Source organism: Lytechinus pictus, chromosome 4 (genome assembly GCF_037042905.1).
Source record: "Lytechinus pictus isolate F3 Inbred chromosome 4, Lp3.0, whole genome shotgun sequence".
NCBI lineage: Eukaryota > Metazoa > Echinodermata > Echinoidea > Temnopleuroida > Toxopneustidae > Lytechinus > Lytechinus pictus.
Window position 1 is genome coordinate 10,855,773 of NC_087248.1, and position 17,371 is coordinate 10,873,143.

The window sequence follows — 17,371 nt, forward strand, 5'->3', positions numbered from 1 at the left end:
ATCATCATCATCATCATCATCATCATCATCATCATCATCATCATCATCATCATCATCATCATCATCATCATAATAAACATATCATCATCATCATCATCATCATTAATCATCACCATCCTCATCATCCATCTTCTAATCCCCCTCATCCTTTCATTCCCCTCCATCACATTATGAAATCAACAACACAAGCAAGTTGTCTAAAAAACAATTGCAATCCCACAACCAAGTGCAATGACTGCAAGAGCCTGTAACAGTTATCAAAACTTGTTACTGATAACAAAGTTTTAGCAAAGTTTTGTAAAGGAGTATCCTGGGCCCCGTCTTACATAGTGATCGGATCAACGACAACTATGGAAAGCCAGCAACGTCAACATCTATTATGCATGTTTGTTCAAAATATTTTCCAATTTTGATGTATATTCATACATTCATTGTTTTCTTGAAAAATCAGTGTGCTTCTCATTGTTTACAAAGGACATTTTTCAAATTTCTTGGCTGAACTATTATGACAATGATGGATTTCCATAGAATCGAGGTTGGTCGGATCAATCGTAACTCTTTGTAAGATGGGATCGTGATCTCACCTGCCAATCCTGCTTCAGAAATGCTCCTGGAATCCTCCTCCGCTTCCTCCATCTTCCCATCATCCTCTTCCTTCATAGCCATCTCTGTGACAGCTTCCATGATGCGATCATTGTGAGGGTATGGATTCCTCACCACCTTGCTCAGAATACGCTGCAGGAAGCCGGTCACGACCTTGGGGTCATGGGTCACCGAGGTCGGGGCAGAAAAGGCATCAAGCCAGATGATTGGTTCATCGGGGCATTGGTCAAACTGACCGGTGTGCTTCAGGACCTGGAATGAAGTCACAATCAACATTTAGGAATCAGTGATACAAAGAACAGACATTAAATTTGTAAAATTTTCAACATTATGTTTAGTTCTTTCTCATATTATTACATTACGTTCAATTCATGAACAGTAGCTACAGGAAATTTTTTGTATATTATACAACAACACTGCAAAATCAGAAGATGAATTATGTTGGAAATCAAATATTCCAAATATGGCTATGATAAAATATAACAATTGTATATCGTATGAAAGAGGAAAGTATATCCTTTGTTTTATGCATAGAAGCAAAAAAAGTAACAGAATTTCATATCAAATGAAAGTAAATCATCTCATTTCTTGGAAAAAGTACAAGGGTTCAAAGTATAATAGACTTACCTGACAGATTAATTGCTTGGATACATGAATCAGTTTAGAATCAGAAGAGGTCATCAAAACAGTCAGGAGCTGTCCCATGGCTGACCCTTCACCTTTGACCTAAAAGAAAGAGCGAGAGAATGAATCATGACTAGATGAGATATCAAGCATGATTTAGTTTGAACGTTTCAGTTATAGAAACTTGCTTAAGCATGAATGACAGAATGGCAGTAACAATCTTATAAGAGTTTGAACAGAGTCCCATAAAATGATAATTCAATTGATTTGTATGTAAATATCAGCTTAATCATAAAAATGTCTAATTGCTATATGGAAAAAATAAGCATGGTATTCCAGCTAGGTGTCGGGCCTTTTTTCCAAAGCAATATACACTGTCCCACATGTGCTGATCTGTGTTGGTGATCTTCAGTGTGATAATTTTCAGCTTAAATTTCTTAATTTCAAAGAAAAAGGTTTAAGTAATGATATCAGATACATAGATTTACAATGACATGGTGAGAGATCACCTTGATTTTTCAGACTTTCCTGTGAAATCATTGCTTACTGCAACTACAGGTACTTAAGGCCTGGTCCCACTGGCTGAAGGACACAAAACGTATTCATAACAGACACAGCGGACAAGCAAAATCTCGGAGTGTCTCCATCCGTTTTCATTCGCTCCAGACAATGGACAAAATGGGCGAACAATGAAATAACAGTGGACGGATGCTCTGTGGATATAGAGCATTTGAAACACGTATGCAAAGAGTACACAAAGGATACATAGCCTATTCGAACGGATGGCAAGATTCTTTTCCGTTTTACATCCTCTCTGCATCCGTGAGTGCAGTGGGACCAAGCCTTACGCGCTTTGTATAAAGATCATCCACCTCTCAGAGTCAAAGGGGAAAATATCTTAATATCGAAATGCTCACCTCCTTGAACCAGCGGAAACGGCCCACATCAAAACCCATCAAAAGTTTCATGGTCTCGTACTGAAGCTGCAAGGCATGCTGGGTTGATGTAGCACTGCCCTCTTTGGCAGTCATGTGATCAGAGTGGAATATTCCGTGAAGGAGCCGACTGAAGTCAAATGCTGTTTGGAGGAAGGCCGATGGGAGAACAATGGTATACGCAGCCAGGATTCTCATGATGTGTACGAGAATCTCTGCCGGCTCTGGCTGCGCTAATCCTGAATCAAACAAATGAATAAACATTAAGTACTCATTAATTCATCCATGTTTAGGAAATGTAACCACAATTGAAAAAAGGGATAAATAAAGCAGGAACAACAATTGAAAAGGTACATTCTTCCATGATCCCTCATTTAATGGAGTGAAAAATTCAAGGCAGCTCTCATCCCCAACAAGTTGATTTCAATATATTCCACTAACATCACGGTAAGTCTCTATGACCATGTGAATCCTTCTTCAAATTGCTACTTCTTATATTAAACAGAGAGGTTCTCTATCTGTATACATTGAAATATTTGAACTGAATGTAAGAAATATTTAACAAGTAGTGAGTATGTGTATGTTAAATGCCTAAATGCCTAGTTAATGCCCAGTATATAAGGCATGACCGCATTTGTCAGATCATGCCAAGAGGACACGCACTACTGCATATTAATCAATAAAATTGTGCATTACATATCATATACATGTCAGCATTTAAGTGCGAATCTATGTCACACTTAAATCTCTGTGAAACACCTCCACGTACAGCATATTTGTGTTGAATTGCACCCAACCTTTAGCTACAACAAAAACAGCTCATTGCCAGTATCAATTCATCCTGACATATCTTTTACCTGAAGATATTTCCTGATCTGATTGTGAAGCTTGCGTATGATCCGACACAATGTCCTCTGCTTTGTGTTTGCTGCCCTCTTTTATCCTGATGAGGTATCTCTCCCAGCACGACAACAAGGTATCAACATCCGGTAGAACCTGATGACATTATAGAAATACTTGATTAAATTAGTACCACAGAAGAAACGAAATGTACAAGCATTAAAGAGAAAATGCATTAGAACCTAAAATTTCAAAATACATAAAGGATATAATAAGTTACAAAGTGAAAACAACTGCTTGAAACAATGAGCATTAAAGCTCGGCTAAAACTTTGAATTATGCTGGAGTATCATCTGACTTCCAGCACACAAGTAGCCATTGAATCTTTTTTTAACATTCAAAATTCAAATTTGGCATTGTTTTGTATCTAGCCCCCTCTCAAAACAATGTTTCCACTAAAAAAAAAAATGCACACATACAAATTTTGTTACTGGATATCAGACAGCTACACAAAGATTATCTCCTGAAATCATCAGCCTTATGCCAGAAAAAAAAACATGCAGATTTTTATCATATGAAATGCTATTACAATTTCTCAGAAAATTGGATTGCAATGGATCATGTGTTGTTTACCACACTTTAGGCGCTGAGAATGCATCCTTGTACAACTGACCTTTAAAAGCGACTCCTGATATTGCTTCACGAATATGTGCTTTTCTGTATGAGAAAGTGATGCACCTGCAGTTCTGCTCTGCTCCATGTTGCCTCTTGCTTTCTGCATCACTTTATCGATTAGCTGTAAACCTGTCAGACATACCAGATTGCTTGTGTGCTATAGACAGAGAGAATTATATAACAAATTCAATCAGAATTCAATAATCATATATCAATATCAAGTTTGGGATATACATGTAGGTGATTTGACAGCTCGTCATGGGGAAAGCAAGCACCAAAGAGCATAACAAAGGCCAACAGATGGATACTAATTCTGGTTTTAGCAGTGCGTACTTATATCATGAATGTCATCAATACAATCTTCATGAATTCAATTACATGGGAAAATTTTGCTATCAAATTTTATTAGCAGTTTTGGTCATGAGAGAAAAGCTCTCAACTAAGTTCTGTACAATCCCATGTAAAAATCTGCTAAACAAAATACTTTTTCTGTAGCAGTCTTTAAAATAATGTGGAGAAAATTGCAATGCAATAGGGAAAATTATTCCCGGAATGATCATATGCACCTATCACCACTACCAGTACCACAACCATCACAACTACCACACCCACAACAATCTCCAAAATGACAAAAATTTTAACATCATAATTATCTCTTCTTGGAAATCAGATATCACATTTTATTTATTCTCTAGACATACCTTGATACATTGCAGTAAGAATGCATGATTAGCCACAGCAGGTACTGTTGTCACCATCACCATGGAAACCAGCCTAGACACGCCCACTTTATCCGACCTGGTAAAGGCAGGACTCACAGAAGACTGCCCATCAAATATCTATTACATAAACGACAAAAAATTGACAAGACAGAATGTGAGGGCCTAGTAAAACTAGGTGATCATATGCGGCAGTACTGAATACACGGTAAGTTACTAAATCTAACTGTTGAATTCAAAATCTGTAATGTTGAAATGGCTAACAAAAGATAGAAATCAATTGTAATGAGAGCATTTTTCAAACAAAATATCTGGCTTCAAACTTAATACTGTTGGTTTGACCTGAGTTGACCTTAAAAAAATTGAACAATCACTCCAAGTCAAAGTAATATTTCATACTACAATGCAAATCATGTGTTACATCTTCTAAGTTGAAAGTCACCCAATTCAAACAAATTTCTGTGGTGCCAAGTGCGAAGTCATAATAAATTCTTTAAAATGAAAGTCAATTATCACCATATAGTTTTAAATCCAGATGTAATAACTTTATCAAAATGTAACTTTGTGTAATCAGGAAATACAAGAAAAGTGAGCACAATGAAGACTCCCCACATCAATAAGGACCATGCAATATTATTGCTTGGGAAAACCCCTACACTCTGGTTAAAATGTTGTGTTTAGTTTGCTACATGTAATTTCTTAATAGCAATTACACATTTTTTTGACCCACCCATAATCATTGGGCACATATTTCTACTGATGTATAGGCCCTACTATTACAATTGGGTGGCCAATTTATTGGATTCTGATCACACTCAAATACTGGCATTTACATTTAAATATACAATTTCCTTGGCAATCAGATAGACTGAAAAGCTCTGTCTGTAGTCTGATATGCTTGTTGTGACATCTGCCGCAGGTCAAGTACCCAGGGGTGGATCCAGGATTTTGAAATAGAGGGGACCAGAGTAGTTAATTTGAAAATAGAGCTCAGATTACAATTTTAGATTTCACTATAATATATATATCAATATATATGTTTAATGGGTAATTCTCAATATAGAGGGGACATGTGCCCTTTGCTCCCCCGCCTGGATCCACCACTGAACTACCTACCTCTACTTCTTGATAAAATGGGTAGGCCCTCCAATATCTTGTCCAACCAACATTACCTACCTTCTCGATGAAACCCACGTTGGCCAGCCATGATGAGGACGCTCTCGGTGTGAAGGAGAAAGGACAAGAGGAGAGGTACTTGGATAACAGGTCCGGACATGTCTTCAAGATATGGACCACAAGGTCTGCCACAAGGTCATCCGTCGTTGCGGTCTTCAACATCTGAAGGAACTTCAAGAGGGCGCTGTTTAAATTCCTGTTTGGATATTCAAAGTACAAAAGAACTAACTTATATCTGAGTACTTCAGAGAGAAAAAAAAAAGAACAATTAAATACCCATAAATTCAGTAAAGTCTGATTTACAAAAAACATCAGCATTGAAAAATTGCTACTCTTTTGAAATATCCATAAAGAACTAACTGATATTAGAGTACTTCAGAAAGAAAAAAGAACAGTTAAAATACCAATAAATTCAGTAAAGTCTGATTTACAAAAAACATCAGCAGTGAATTATTGCTATTCTTTTGAAATATCCATAAAACCCTTGTTATTTGGTTGTTAGTAATACTGTTACTGTTAATTTCCAGAGAATGACAATTACACTTTGAATCACAGAAGAGCAATTGAAATGACTAGTAGAGACAGGGGAGCATCTCATGAAGAGTTTGGGCAGATATTTTCACTAAGTTGGCTCTCAGCCAATCAAATGCAACGATTTCAGTAGCTTGTAAAAAAAAAAATGATTTGGGGGTTTCATGAAATGCTCCCATAGGCAAAATTTCCAGAAAGCTTTTTGGCACAGACAAGATGTAATTCTTTGACAATCCCATGAAATCACCGCTTTTCATTGATTGAGGGAACTGGTAACTGGCTGCTGCTATGAGAAATGTCAGACAGACATTAACAACTCATCATAATATGTTAGGTTTCAATAGGCAACTAGATAATTGGTGCCTCATAAATGCTTTTTATTATTATAATTCTTATTACTATTATTATGTTACCATAGAGATGATATCAATAAAGATCAATTTCACTCAATTTGGTACTACATTATTAAAATGTAGTATTTTCTTCAATATATTTATAGAGCGAGGTTATCTTTTTATAAATTTTACATGAATTTATGCAAAACTTGGTGACATTATTACTTGTTATCAATTGACTGCACCATTTTAGTTGATAGTGCCATCGCCAGTACATTGTGAGATACAGAAAACATGTTTTGGACCCAAAAGAAATTGCTCTTTCTACTTCAACCTTGGCAGACTAATCAAACGTCTTTTTGGGTTTGTTCTTTGAAGAATATCTCCACTGATTCTGTCCTTAAAAGGTGATTGCAAAATTATCTAAGGCCATGTTATTGGTACCAAGTTTTTATGAAATATGGCCTTAGTTGCAGAAAGAGAGATGTCTTACTTTCCACCAAGTCCTATTGATTTATCCAGGAAGTTGATGCCATGTTTGGTGGAGGTGGTGACTTCTATCAGGAATGAATGAACCTTGCGCCGGACAGCTTCTCTCCCGGCCTGCTCCAGGTCTTCCGCTGCCTGTAAGGTAGAGGGCGAATCACAAGATGTATTAATTGTGTTATTTGACCTCATTCACCAAAATCTACTTTGAAATCCTTATTCAACCAATATCATCCAGGCTACATTGAAATCGCAATATCACACAGTTGACCGACAATGTAATCTACAAATTATAGTGCAATTGTTGCAAATTTATTCCCAGTCATTTTAATTCACTAATTATCAAATAAAAATAATAAACAACATTTATAAAGCGTTTCGTACGCATTGTTTCTAAGCGCGGGATACATAGATAAAAATAAGTACAAGTACATGTCAGCGAAATACAAAATAAGATATAACATCAACTTAAGACTAACGAAAATTAAAGGAAAATGCATAGAGGATAAATTAACAAATTAAAAGCACTATATCATAAATAACAACGAAAATTGATATGATTTGCTACTGATTAAAAAGGTAGGTTTTCAATTTAGTCTTCAAAATATGCTTATCATATGTAGGCTATAGAGGGTTGGTAGTATTAGCAGGACATAATTTTCATTAGAGTATATCAAAGCAACCCTGACACTAGTGCATTTTTTTTTCTGTATTCGAAAAATTTTGCTTCAATTAGAAGTATCACTAAAGGTGATCAATGCACATTGGACTAAAGCATAACAACACAAGGGGTGTCATTCTCACAGCATTGATGTTATGTATTGTACAACGCCTACTTAGCTTGTTGTACGCGAGCAAATGGGAGGCTGAATGTCAAACATTCATACCGTTGCACAAAAGACGTACCATCCAAAATGTACCGTTGCACAGCTTTAGGAGGTGACGTCACAATACAATTTAATTCATTGCGCTTGGTAAAAATGAACAATACGCGTATAAGCCAGCTGGCTAAATGCGTGCTTGTGGGATTTTGCTTTCTGCTTTCGGTATTTTTGCTCCCTTTTCATAGATTACTATAGGGATAAACTCTTTGTTTTTTCATATTTTCGCTAAATTCTGAGGCGTTGTACAACACAAATAGCGAATATTATTATTCGTGCAATGGTGCGAGATTTTGCATTCGGTGAAAGAAAGAAACGCTCTATTCAACTCGGCTCACGCCTCGTTGAATAGAGCATCTTTCTTTCACCTCATGCGAAATCTCGCACCATCGCACTCATGCCTATTCGCTATTTGTATACTATACTTGTATATTCTATGTATATAAAATCATTGTAATTATGATATTTTGTTATACTCTCATACCCAGAGAGGGGGGGGGGGGTCAATAGAGTTAATAAATCTTATCTGATTAGTTAACCTTACACCAAACTATTTTTTATTGCTTGTTGCCAAATTCATTAATGATTGAGGTAAATAGCACAATGAATGAAACGACATGAGAAGATGATGATAATCTGAATATGGAATGAATTTGAATGAATTCTGAAGAAAATTATGTTTGTCACAAATGTTTGATGAAATAGACGAATAGCAATACGCATCAACATGATGTAAGATTTTTATTTATTCTCAGGTTAAACCTAGGTTTGATTACAATAATACTAAGTTAACCAAGGTACATGTATCTACTACATAAAATACAATACCTAACAAGAAAACAAGAAGTAGAAAATAAAACAAAAGCGAACAAAACAACAAAGTCAAAAAACCTACCTCTACTTGTTCATCCTGTATATCATGCACTCCTTTCCATCTGCCGTAGAGGTGCGCAATTTGGAAAAGTGTGAACTCGTTCAACACCGGTAGTTTCTGAGTCTTTGTGACATCGGGATTACGCACGAGATGCTCCAGAAGGGCATTGAGGAAGAGTTGAAGAGTAGAGGCTCTATCTTCCACCAAGCCTTTGAAGAAACCTTTCAAGAAATCTAATCAAAGAGGATTAAAATGAAAATTCACTTTACAGATCACTACATTAGTACTTCTGATACTACTTTCAAAGCAATTTTAACCTGGTGGGTGTTTCATAAAGCTGTTCGTAAGTTAAGAGCGACTTTAGAACAACTGGTGATCCTTTCTTGTGGTGAATGGTATACACCAAAATGTTCACTGACGATGGTTTAGCGCATAAGAAAGGATCACCAGTCATTCTTAAAGTCGCTCTTAACTTACGAACAGCTTTATGAAACGGCCCCCTGGTTTTCATGATTATACTAACAAAATAGCAGCTTGGATTATAATGAACCCAATATGGATCAGGAAACCGGTACAACTAATGAAGTGATGAGTTCACACAGAAAAAACATCAGGACAATTTGTGTAAGTATATGCTGCAGAGCTGTGAAGTTGGCTACTGTGATACCAAACGTGTCTAACTGTTTGACTACACTGTAAGAGCAAGTAGACATATTTTTGTAAAATGAAACAGAGGGTCGTGGGTTCGAATCCCAGCCATGGCGTAATTTCCTTCGGCAAGAAACTGATCCACAATGTGCTGCACTCAACCCAGGTGAGGTAAATGGGTACCGGTAGGAAGTAATTCCTTAAAAAGCTGTGTGCGCTATGAACGCCTAGCTTAGCCGGGTAATATAGGAGCGCAATTGAGCACCTAACAAGGTGGATATGTGCGCAATATAAATACCCTATATTATTATTATATTAAAATGTGGGAGAAATGGTATATGAACTCAAATGAGTGTGTACATATCAGTCACTGACCAAATCTGAATTAAAAATGTCTGTTAGTATGATGGGCTTTTTAAAAATGGCTCAAATCCGGAAAATTAACTTCATTTGGATACTTTTGCAAAAAAAAGCTTAGTAAGGAATAATATTGCTGATTTAATGATTTTATACCTGCCTTAAAGATGACGCGATATGGAGTTGATTTTGAAGCAATCAGACTATGGGTGTCCTACCAGATCTAGCAATCTCTCTCTACAGCCAGCATGTTGAAATGCTTAATAAACTATTTGTTTAATATAATTTCAACTACTTTCAGAAACAAATATATTTCTAGGTGTACATTTTCAACAACAATACAAATAATCATACTTGCTTAAAGTCAGGATTCTTGAAATGCTCTACAAACTATGAAGCATAATTACCCTAGCAGAGCAGCTGTTACCCACTTCAATGTTTTGGGGAATATATTCCTGTCAGGAATCATTGTATTTACCTTTGTTGGCTAAGAACTGCGTAGTAGTGTGCTGGTCACCAGAAACAAGGAAAGCCACGGCAAATCTCATCAGGCATGTTCTAACATCTTCCTCTGCCTACAAAAAGAACACATGGTATTTTTAAAAGATAACAAATCAAATCAAAGAGAAGAAAACGGTTCTTGTGATAGACAACAGATGAATAGTTATAACAAAGCAACAAGTCATTTCATAAAATATTCCCCAGGTGGGTGTTTCATAAAGCTGTTCTTAAGTTAAGAACGACTTTAAGAACGACTGGTGATCATTTCTTGTGGTAAAGAGTATATACCAAAATGTTCATTGGCGATGGTTTTAGTGCGTAAGAAAGGATAACCAGTCGTTCTTAAAGTCGCTCTTAACTTACGAACAGCTTTATGAAACGGACCCCAGGAGTCAGTAAACAAATCCAAGGGCCTATTTCATGAAATATCATCTAAAGCTCCTAATACCCTTGCATCTTGAAGTGTTATTTGGTAGAAGAGGATGATATCATTTGACATGTTCCTTGGGGGAAATATAAATCTTATTCCGACATTCACTCTGTGCTTTACCTTACTGTTTCGCCTGTTATACAGGGGAGTCAGGGATCCATGGTCAAACTTGAACACGTTCAAAACCTCGTGAGCTGAGGACGTATCAAGCGCCACCACCGCCGTCAGGAAGCGGAGGGCCGCCATGATGACCTTGGCCGTGTTCTTTGGGTTGAGGGCGCGGTAGACATGACGCATGTGCATGCGTAGGAGGACGTGGAGGGACGGGAGGAAGAGGGACCGGAAGTGATGGAGATCATCGGCAAGCCGTAGGATGATAGAGGTCAGGCAGTTGAAGATGAGTTGAAGCTGCAGGCAAGAAAAGACACGAACAGAAAATCATCAATATTAAGATTTATGGAATTTCCAAGACACATTTTCTCATCTTACAGGTATAGTCTAATATAGTTTACTTAAGGTTTTGAAGTTTATTGTATTATTTAGTATTATCAATACCTCATGCAGAAGCCTAATACATTTTTCAATTATCAAGCTTATCGACTGAAAGTGAAAACAAGATGCAAGTTCAAAATACAGACAAATTGAACAAAGTTGGTTCAATTTTCTTTTCCAACTGCTACAATATTCTGATACAAATTGCTGATGAGATTGGTATGGAAAGTTTCAGGCTCTGGTTATTTTTTTTTGTGGTTGAAGTGTTTGGGTATCCCATATCAAACCTCCTTTTTTAATTGTGGTGCTGTATCAATTGCAGAAATTGTGACAACCTTTTTCCAGCAAAAAATAAAAAATAAAAAATGGAATATGTCCAAATTTATTTGAAATGCGCAATGCTTTAAAACAACTAAACCTGCTCCCTTTCATAAAACTAATATCACAAATTATTAGTTACTTATATTATCACACTTGATGGGCTGATTGCTAATTTTATCATTGAAATTTAGTGTGGATTTGATGGCAAGATTCATTAAAAGAAACCCATATTCTAAGGTGAATTCTTTACCTCGCCATTCGGCCTCTTGTCAGTGGTGAGGAGCTCTGTGATTTCTGCACACTGCGGTGAATGCTGAAGATATTCCTGCACGGCATCAATGTCACCTACACCACATGTAAATGACTTGGCACAGGCGCAGAAGCTTCCTAGAACTGCACAATGAGAAAGAAAATAAAAATTGTAATTCAGATAGCAACAAAAGCTGGTAAGGAATCATAATCAACGTTATTTGATCAAAAGATCTAGACAGTACAGGAGCAGAACTGTTTAATATGAGATACAGATATTTTCTCCAACAATTTCCTTCAATTTAAAGGGCAGGTCCACCCCAATAAAAAAATGATTTGAATAAGAAGAGAGAAATCAAAGAATGACAGCTAAAGCTTAATGTCGACAACAGACAACGAGCCAGCCATTAGGTCCCTCACTGGTTTATATCAAGCTGTGCAAGAATCTTCAAGTTTGAAGGAATCAGTAAAAGAAAAAGGAAAGAGATGTTATGTAATTTAATTTTTTTATATTTTGTCAGAGCAAAGTACAAAGCAATTTTGAGTATTCCATCGTCTGTAAACCCTGACACTGTGCACATGTTTAGACAACAAATTTAGAGGAATATTTCACGAATTTGAGAAATAGGGATGACAATATCACAAGGAGTCTCCTCTAAGTCCTTTATCACATCTTCTATCCAGAACTCATCTAAGCCTACTCTAATTGTCGCTCATCTACAATGTACTCATCAGTGCTAGGACTTCCCAATACATTTCAACTTGTGCACTTCTGCTCCATGTCATCATTTCTCATTCCCACATCCAATAATATATGAAATAATGTTCCTTGTCAATTGCAGTACCCCCACATGACCAACGGTTGGCCGTTTGCCTCCTGTACGTAAAAATGCATTTTATATAAATCTTTAAAATTATGAGGTAGGCCCTAAAAATTAATTTGCTAAATTATGAATATTTGGGCTGACTAACAATAAGTTGCCCTTACTCGTGCCAAATTAAGTCCTGGGCCATGATGCATTGCATTGCATGTTATTGTATTAGATCTACCATGATTACAACCGATCTTGACATATTACAATAACTTGGAAAATAATGCCTCTCAAAATGAATATGACATTAAGGCAGAGCAAGACAACTGAGTGATATTAATATCAAGACAAGGGGGAAAATTGTAGATTCTAGACTAGACTGATAAATCCGCTGTTTCGGAGGAGTTTTTCAACATTTTCTAATTTTTTTTGTCCTAGTACACAGAAGGATGATGGCCATTGGGCTCGTGTAATGATGGAGCAAACACCGCCGCTTAACTACAGCATGGAACTATTACAAATGGACATTCAACGAGAGCATTTTATGGCCACCACCTGTTTCCAGCTGTCAAAATTGCTGTCACACAGTTAACTTTCTCTTTGCGCTTTTTTACGACGAACGCCCGGGGCGATTGTTTACTCAATCCCTTCTCGGACCATGACAGTCACTGCTCGATCTCTGGCCCTCTTTCGACCAGATGCGGTCGCGATATATGTGGCAGGCTGCCAGGCCGGCTGTGTGTTGATTTTTGTGTGTGTCTGTGTGTATAATGAAGGAAAATAGCGGAAAAAATATGCTACGTCTATCGTCCTATAGGGCGGGGTCAACTGGGCAGTTTTGCCGTAGTGTTCGGGGCGCCAATTTGTTCTCTTTTTCTTTATTTTTGGTCATGTTAGACAATATTAAAATACAATTACAAGGTACACCAGTAGTCATCTTTGAATTAAAAAAAAATGTATAAAACATTCTCCTCCTTTTTCTTCTTCTTCTCCTCCTTCATCTTAAGTTAATACAGACAGTTCTTAGATTTGATACACAGTTGACAGTTTAAAAGCGTCTGAACTAATGTCCAAACTGACTGAATGAAAAAAAAATTGGCTCCCAGTTCCATGAATGTGGCTCCTGGTCATCCAAAAATTAAACGGGACCAGGAGCCGCTTGCCTTCATGTGGCTCCTGGTCCACGTCGAGTTAATAAAAAGCTCGAGCCTAGACTAAAATTATTTTATTTTCCTCTGCTCTGGGAAAACCTCCATAACCTCACCCCCTTGGCCTTGCACATCCATGACAGCGTGATCTATGATTATACCTAGAAGGTATAGCTAAATATCATATGTGCATGATCATCAGACATCGATCAGCATGATCAGAATTAGACCAAAAGCTTCGGTCTCTGTTATGTTGGTTGTTCAGCTGAACTCCGTTGGCTTCACTCACCAAATACAGAGACCGAAGTTCTAGCGCGATCTGTACAGGGGACTCAATGGCAATATGTTTATGTACTTAAGATCGGATAAAACGGGGAAGTGAATTTGCGCGACAGCCGAGGTAAGTCACTGTTTTTGTTCCTTTTAACTTGATTTTTCACCATTTTTTGGCAATTAATGCCAAGAGGGAATATTAATTTGCATTTTGGTCGCGTTAATTTTCAAAAATTTTATTCATTAAAGACAAAAATTGAAGAGCCCCGACGGGGGGATTTTGCATTGCAAGTCCCCTAATGGTGGCTGCACGCTAGCGAGCCGTCTGTGTACGAGGAGAAATTGAAAAAAAAAAAAAGTTAAAAAAACTCCTCGAAACAGACGGCTGCCAGCTGTCTAGATCAGAATAAGCGTGGACTAATTCAAGTTTAGGGCCGACAGGCGCCCGCAGTCGTTCGCCAGCGCAGCGGAGCTAGCTGAACTTCTACCCCGTGTCTGGCCCTCTCGATTCTCTCACCATCTCGTGTACTGATCACTCACCTTCCGAGAGTAAAACGCCGTCTTTTTTCAATTGGCTGATGAAGTCTGTAGGATCAAAATTTATCTTTATCTTCTTACAGTCAGTTTCCGGGGTATTGATTTCTTCATTTTCCTCACTTTCATCCATTTTTGCTGCATGTTTACGTTTTCTAGCAGCCTTTTTCTGGCGCACATGTTTGCCATCTTCTCGACCCATTTCGCAATGTTAATCATTTATGGAACGCTAACTGGCACCGTTTCCGTGCCAATTAAATTTTACCACAACGTCCGATATAGAAATCATATAATAAGATATATATCTACACGACTTTTCCTCTAATTATGGGCGTCATTCCGAACTTGGGCTGGGGGGGGGGGGGGGGAGGGGCCGAGAGGGGATTCGTCAGCTTCCCATATATACTTATTGCTATACCCCTCCCCCAGCTCCATCACCAAACCATCTCACTAGATATCACCCCACCCCCCTCTCTCCCCGGGGGGGCCACTCACATTGACGAGTGGATACCATGCGCGACCAAAAAAACACGTAAAAAGGATGTCTTTTTCAAGATAGCGCACGTTACGTACGTAACGTAATAAGGGTGTCAAAAACACTAAAATAATGAAAAAGGGTATCTATTTCGATAGGAAAGCTACGTGTTTATAGGGTCAAATTTGCGAGGGTATAAGAAATCAAGACTAAAATGTTTTATAAAGGACGTACTTTTTGCCCCAGGAGTCAACATTACGTGTTTAGAGTACGATTTGCGCGAGTTGGGCTGTACTAAACCCAATGGTGTAGGTAAAGGTAAAACCGACGTCCCTGTTTGAAATATCGCTGTACTTGTTTAGGGGGGGGGGGCCACTTACATTGACGAGTGGATACCATGCGCGACCAAAAAAACACGTAAAAAGGATGTCTTTTTCAAGATAGGGCACGTTACGTTCGTAACGTGATAAGGGTGTCAAAAACACAAAAATAATGAAAAAAGGGTATCTATTTCGCTAGGAAAGAAAGCTACGTGTTTAGGGTCAAATTTGCGGGGATGATAAAACAAAATTAAATGTTTTATAAAGGATGTCCTTTTTGCCCCAACACTACGCGTTTAGAGTCCGATTTGCGCGAGATGTGGAAGGTGGGGCCGTACTTAACCAAATGATGTGTAAAGGTAAAACCGACGACCGACGGACCCGTGACATAACAATAAAATATTGCTGTACTTGTTTAGGGGTTCATTTCAGGGAATACTTGCCAAGAGTATCGTTTTGTTCCAATACTTGTTAAGGGTAGGGTTTCACACGCCAATACTTGTTAAGGGTTGCATTTTCAGAATATGGAAAATACGTGTTTAGGGTGCTTTTCGAGACCCCATGGTCGCGCATGGTATCCACTCGTCAATGGAAGTGGCCCCCCGGGCCTCTCTAGCTCTCTATAGTCGTGCTATTTCGCGTTGTTTTAGTTTCTTTGTTGAGCATTTCATTTATTGTTTTATCAGCTTTACAAGCATTAGTTAAAGTTCAATAATTTTGATAACATCTGGGGAATTTAATCATTATTTTTTTTCTTTTCTGGTACCATTTTTTTTCACCAACAATCTATGATCCCGGAGTATGATAAAAAACCCGTATTTGCTGTAATCCTAAATCACTTACTCAAAATTGCAATGTTTTGCATTCTCTTCAATAACAACAAGAATATAAATGCATTTGTAACTATGTCAAAGAGAAGATATTAAAGAACAAGTAATTCGCCCCAACAAAAAGTTGATTTGAATAAAATGAGAAAAATCGAACAAGCATAATAAAAATTTCAAGAGTTTTATTCACATCGGGTACCGTAAGGGCACTAGTATTCAACCCGTTTGGAGAGTTTCCTCAAATATATAGAAATATAGAATTTACCTGAATTTCAGACCCGTCTTATTTCCAAGAGCAAATGCTGGTTATTCTTTTTCCGTTATTTTTTTCTTCAACCAGTTGACTGTGTGCGCGGGCGATCGAATTATACGGCGACAGATTTTGGTACTAGTATTCAACCCGTCGGCACTAGTATTCAACCTAGCGATGAAAGATGGCCCTGTCTCTCAATCTGCCCTTGTCCCATCCGACTATGGACTAGACCATTTGAGATGAGACCAAACAGGGAATTAATCAAAGCCAGAGACTTACATAGATCTAGATCTAATTTAGCAATCTAAACCCTTTTGAGATTTGCTATCAATCCTCACTAGGTTGAATACTAGTACCATTCAGTGCAAAAGGCCATCGCCGCATAATTCGATCCTCCGCGCATACAGTCGACAGATTGACAAAGAAAATATCGACAACAGATTACCCTGGAAATAACAAAGGTGTGAAATTAAGATAAATTCCCTATTTCTAAATATTTTGGGGAATATGTCAAAATCTTTGAATTATGCCGGGTTGAATACTAGTACCCATACGGTATGCAAATGAAGAGACTGACGATGTTACCAACTCACTATTTTTTTTTTTTTATCATATGAAATATGTAGTATTTTAAGTTTTTCCTCATTGTCATGTGAAATAATTAAAGCTTTATTAATCCCTGAACATGTGGATTTTTATCATTGCTTTAACATTTTGTTGTTCAGACAAGTTGCATTATTGTCAAATCTATAAAAAATAAAATTATAATTCAAACAATAAAATAAAGTTAAGAAATAGTGAATCAGTGAGAGAGGGACATCATCGACTCTCTCATTTAAATACCACTGGGTTGTGAATAGGGCCTATAACTCTTTTAATATTAAGCTAAATTCTAAAATGTCATAACTTTCTTATTTTACATCTGATTTTGATGAAATTTTCAGCATGCTTATTTGATACCTGTCCTATTCATGATTTCAGATAAAACGCCTAGAAAGTCCAGTTTTTCAGGTCGGTGTATGTTGGAATAACAGAAATTTTCAGATTGCGCT

At 37.4% G+C, this 17,371-nt stretch overlaps 1 protein-coding gene across 1 annotated transcript in view; it reads right to left on the minus strand.

The window, feature by feature from the left end:
* LOC129259039 (nucleolar pre-ribosomal-associated protein 1-like) overlaps positions 1-14,654 on the minus strand; it is a 29,323-nt gene extending 14,669 nt beyond the window's left edge. The window contains exons 1-13 of the mRNA XM_064098365.1: positions 14,451-14,654; positions 11,679-11,821; positions 10,736-11,023; positions 10,163-10,259; positions 8,701-8,912; positions 6,932-7,062; positions 5,573-5,768; positions 4,379-4,516; positions 3,676-3,834; positions 3,020-3,158; positions 2,145-2,401; positions 1,231-1,329; positions 585-855 (exon numbers count right to left, since the gene is read on the minus strand). Of these exons, the coding sequence (XP_063954435.1) occupies positions 585-855; positions 1,231-1,329; positions 2,145-2,401; positions 3,020-3,158; positions 3,676-3,834; positions 4,379-4,516; positions 5,573-5,768; positions 6,932-7,062; positions 8,701-8,912; positions 10,163-10,259; positions 10,736-11,023; positions 11,679-11,821; positions 14,451-14,646 (2,326 nt within the window). The 5' untranslated portion in view covers positions 14,647-14,654. The remainder of the gene's footprint in view (positions 1-584; positions 856-1,230; positions 1,330-2,144; positions 2,402-3,019; positions 3,159-3,675; positions 3,835-4,378; positions 4,517-5,572; positions 5,769-6,931; positions 7,063-8,700; positions 8,913-10,162; positions 10,260-10,735; positions 11,024-11,678; positions 11,822-14,450) is intronic.
* Between the last annotated feature and the right edge of the window lie 2,717 nt (positions 14,655-17,371).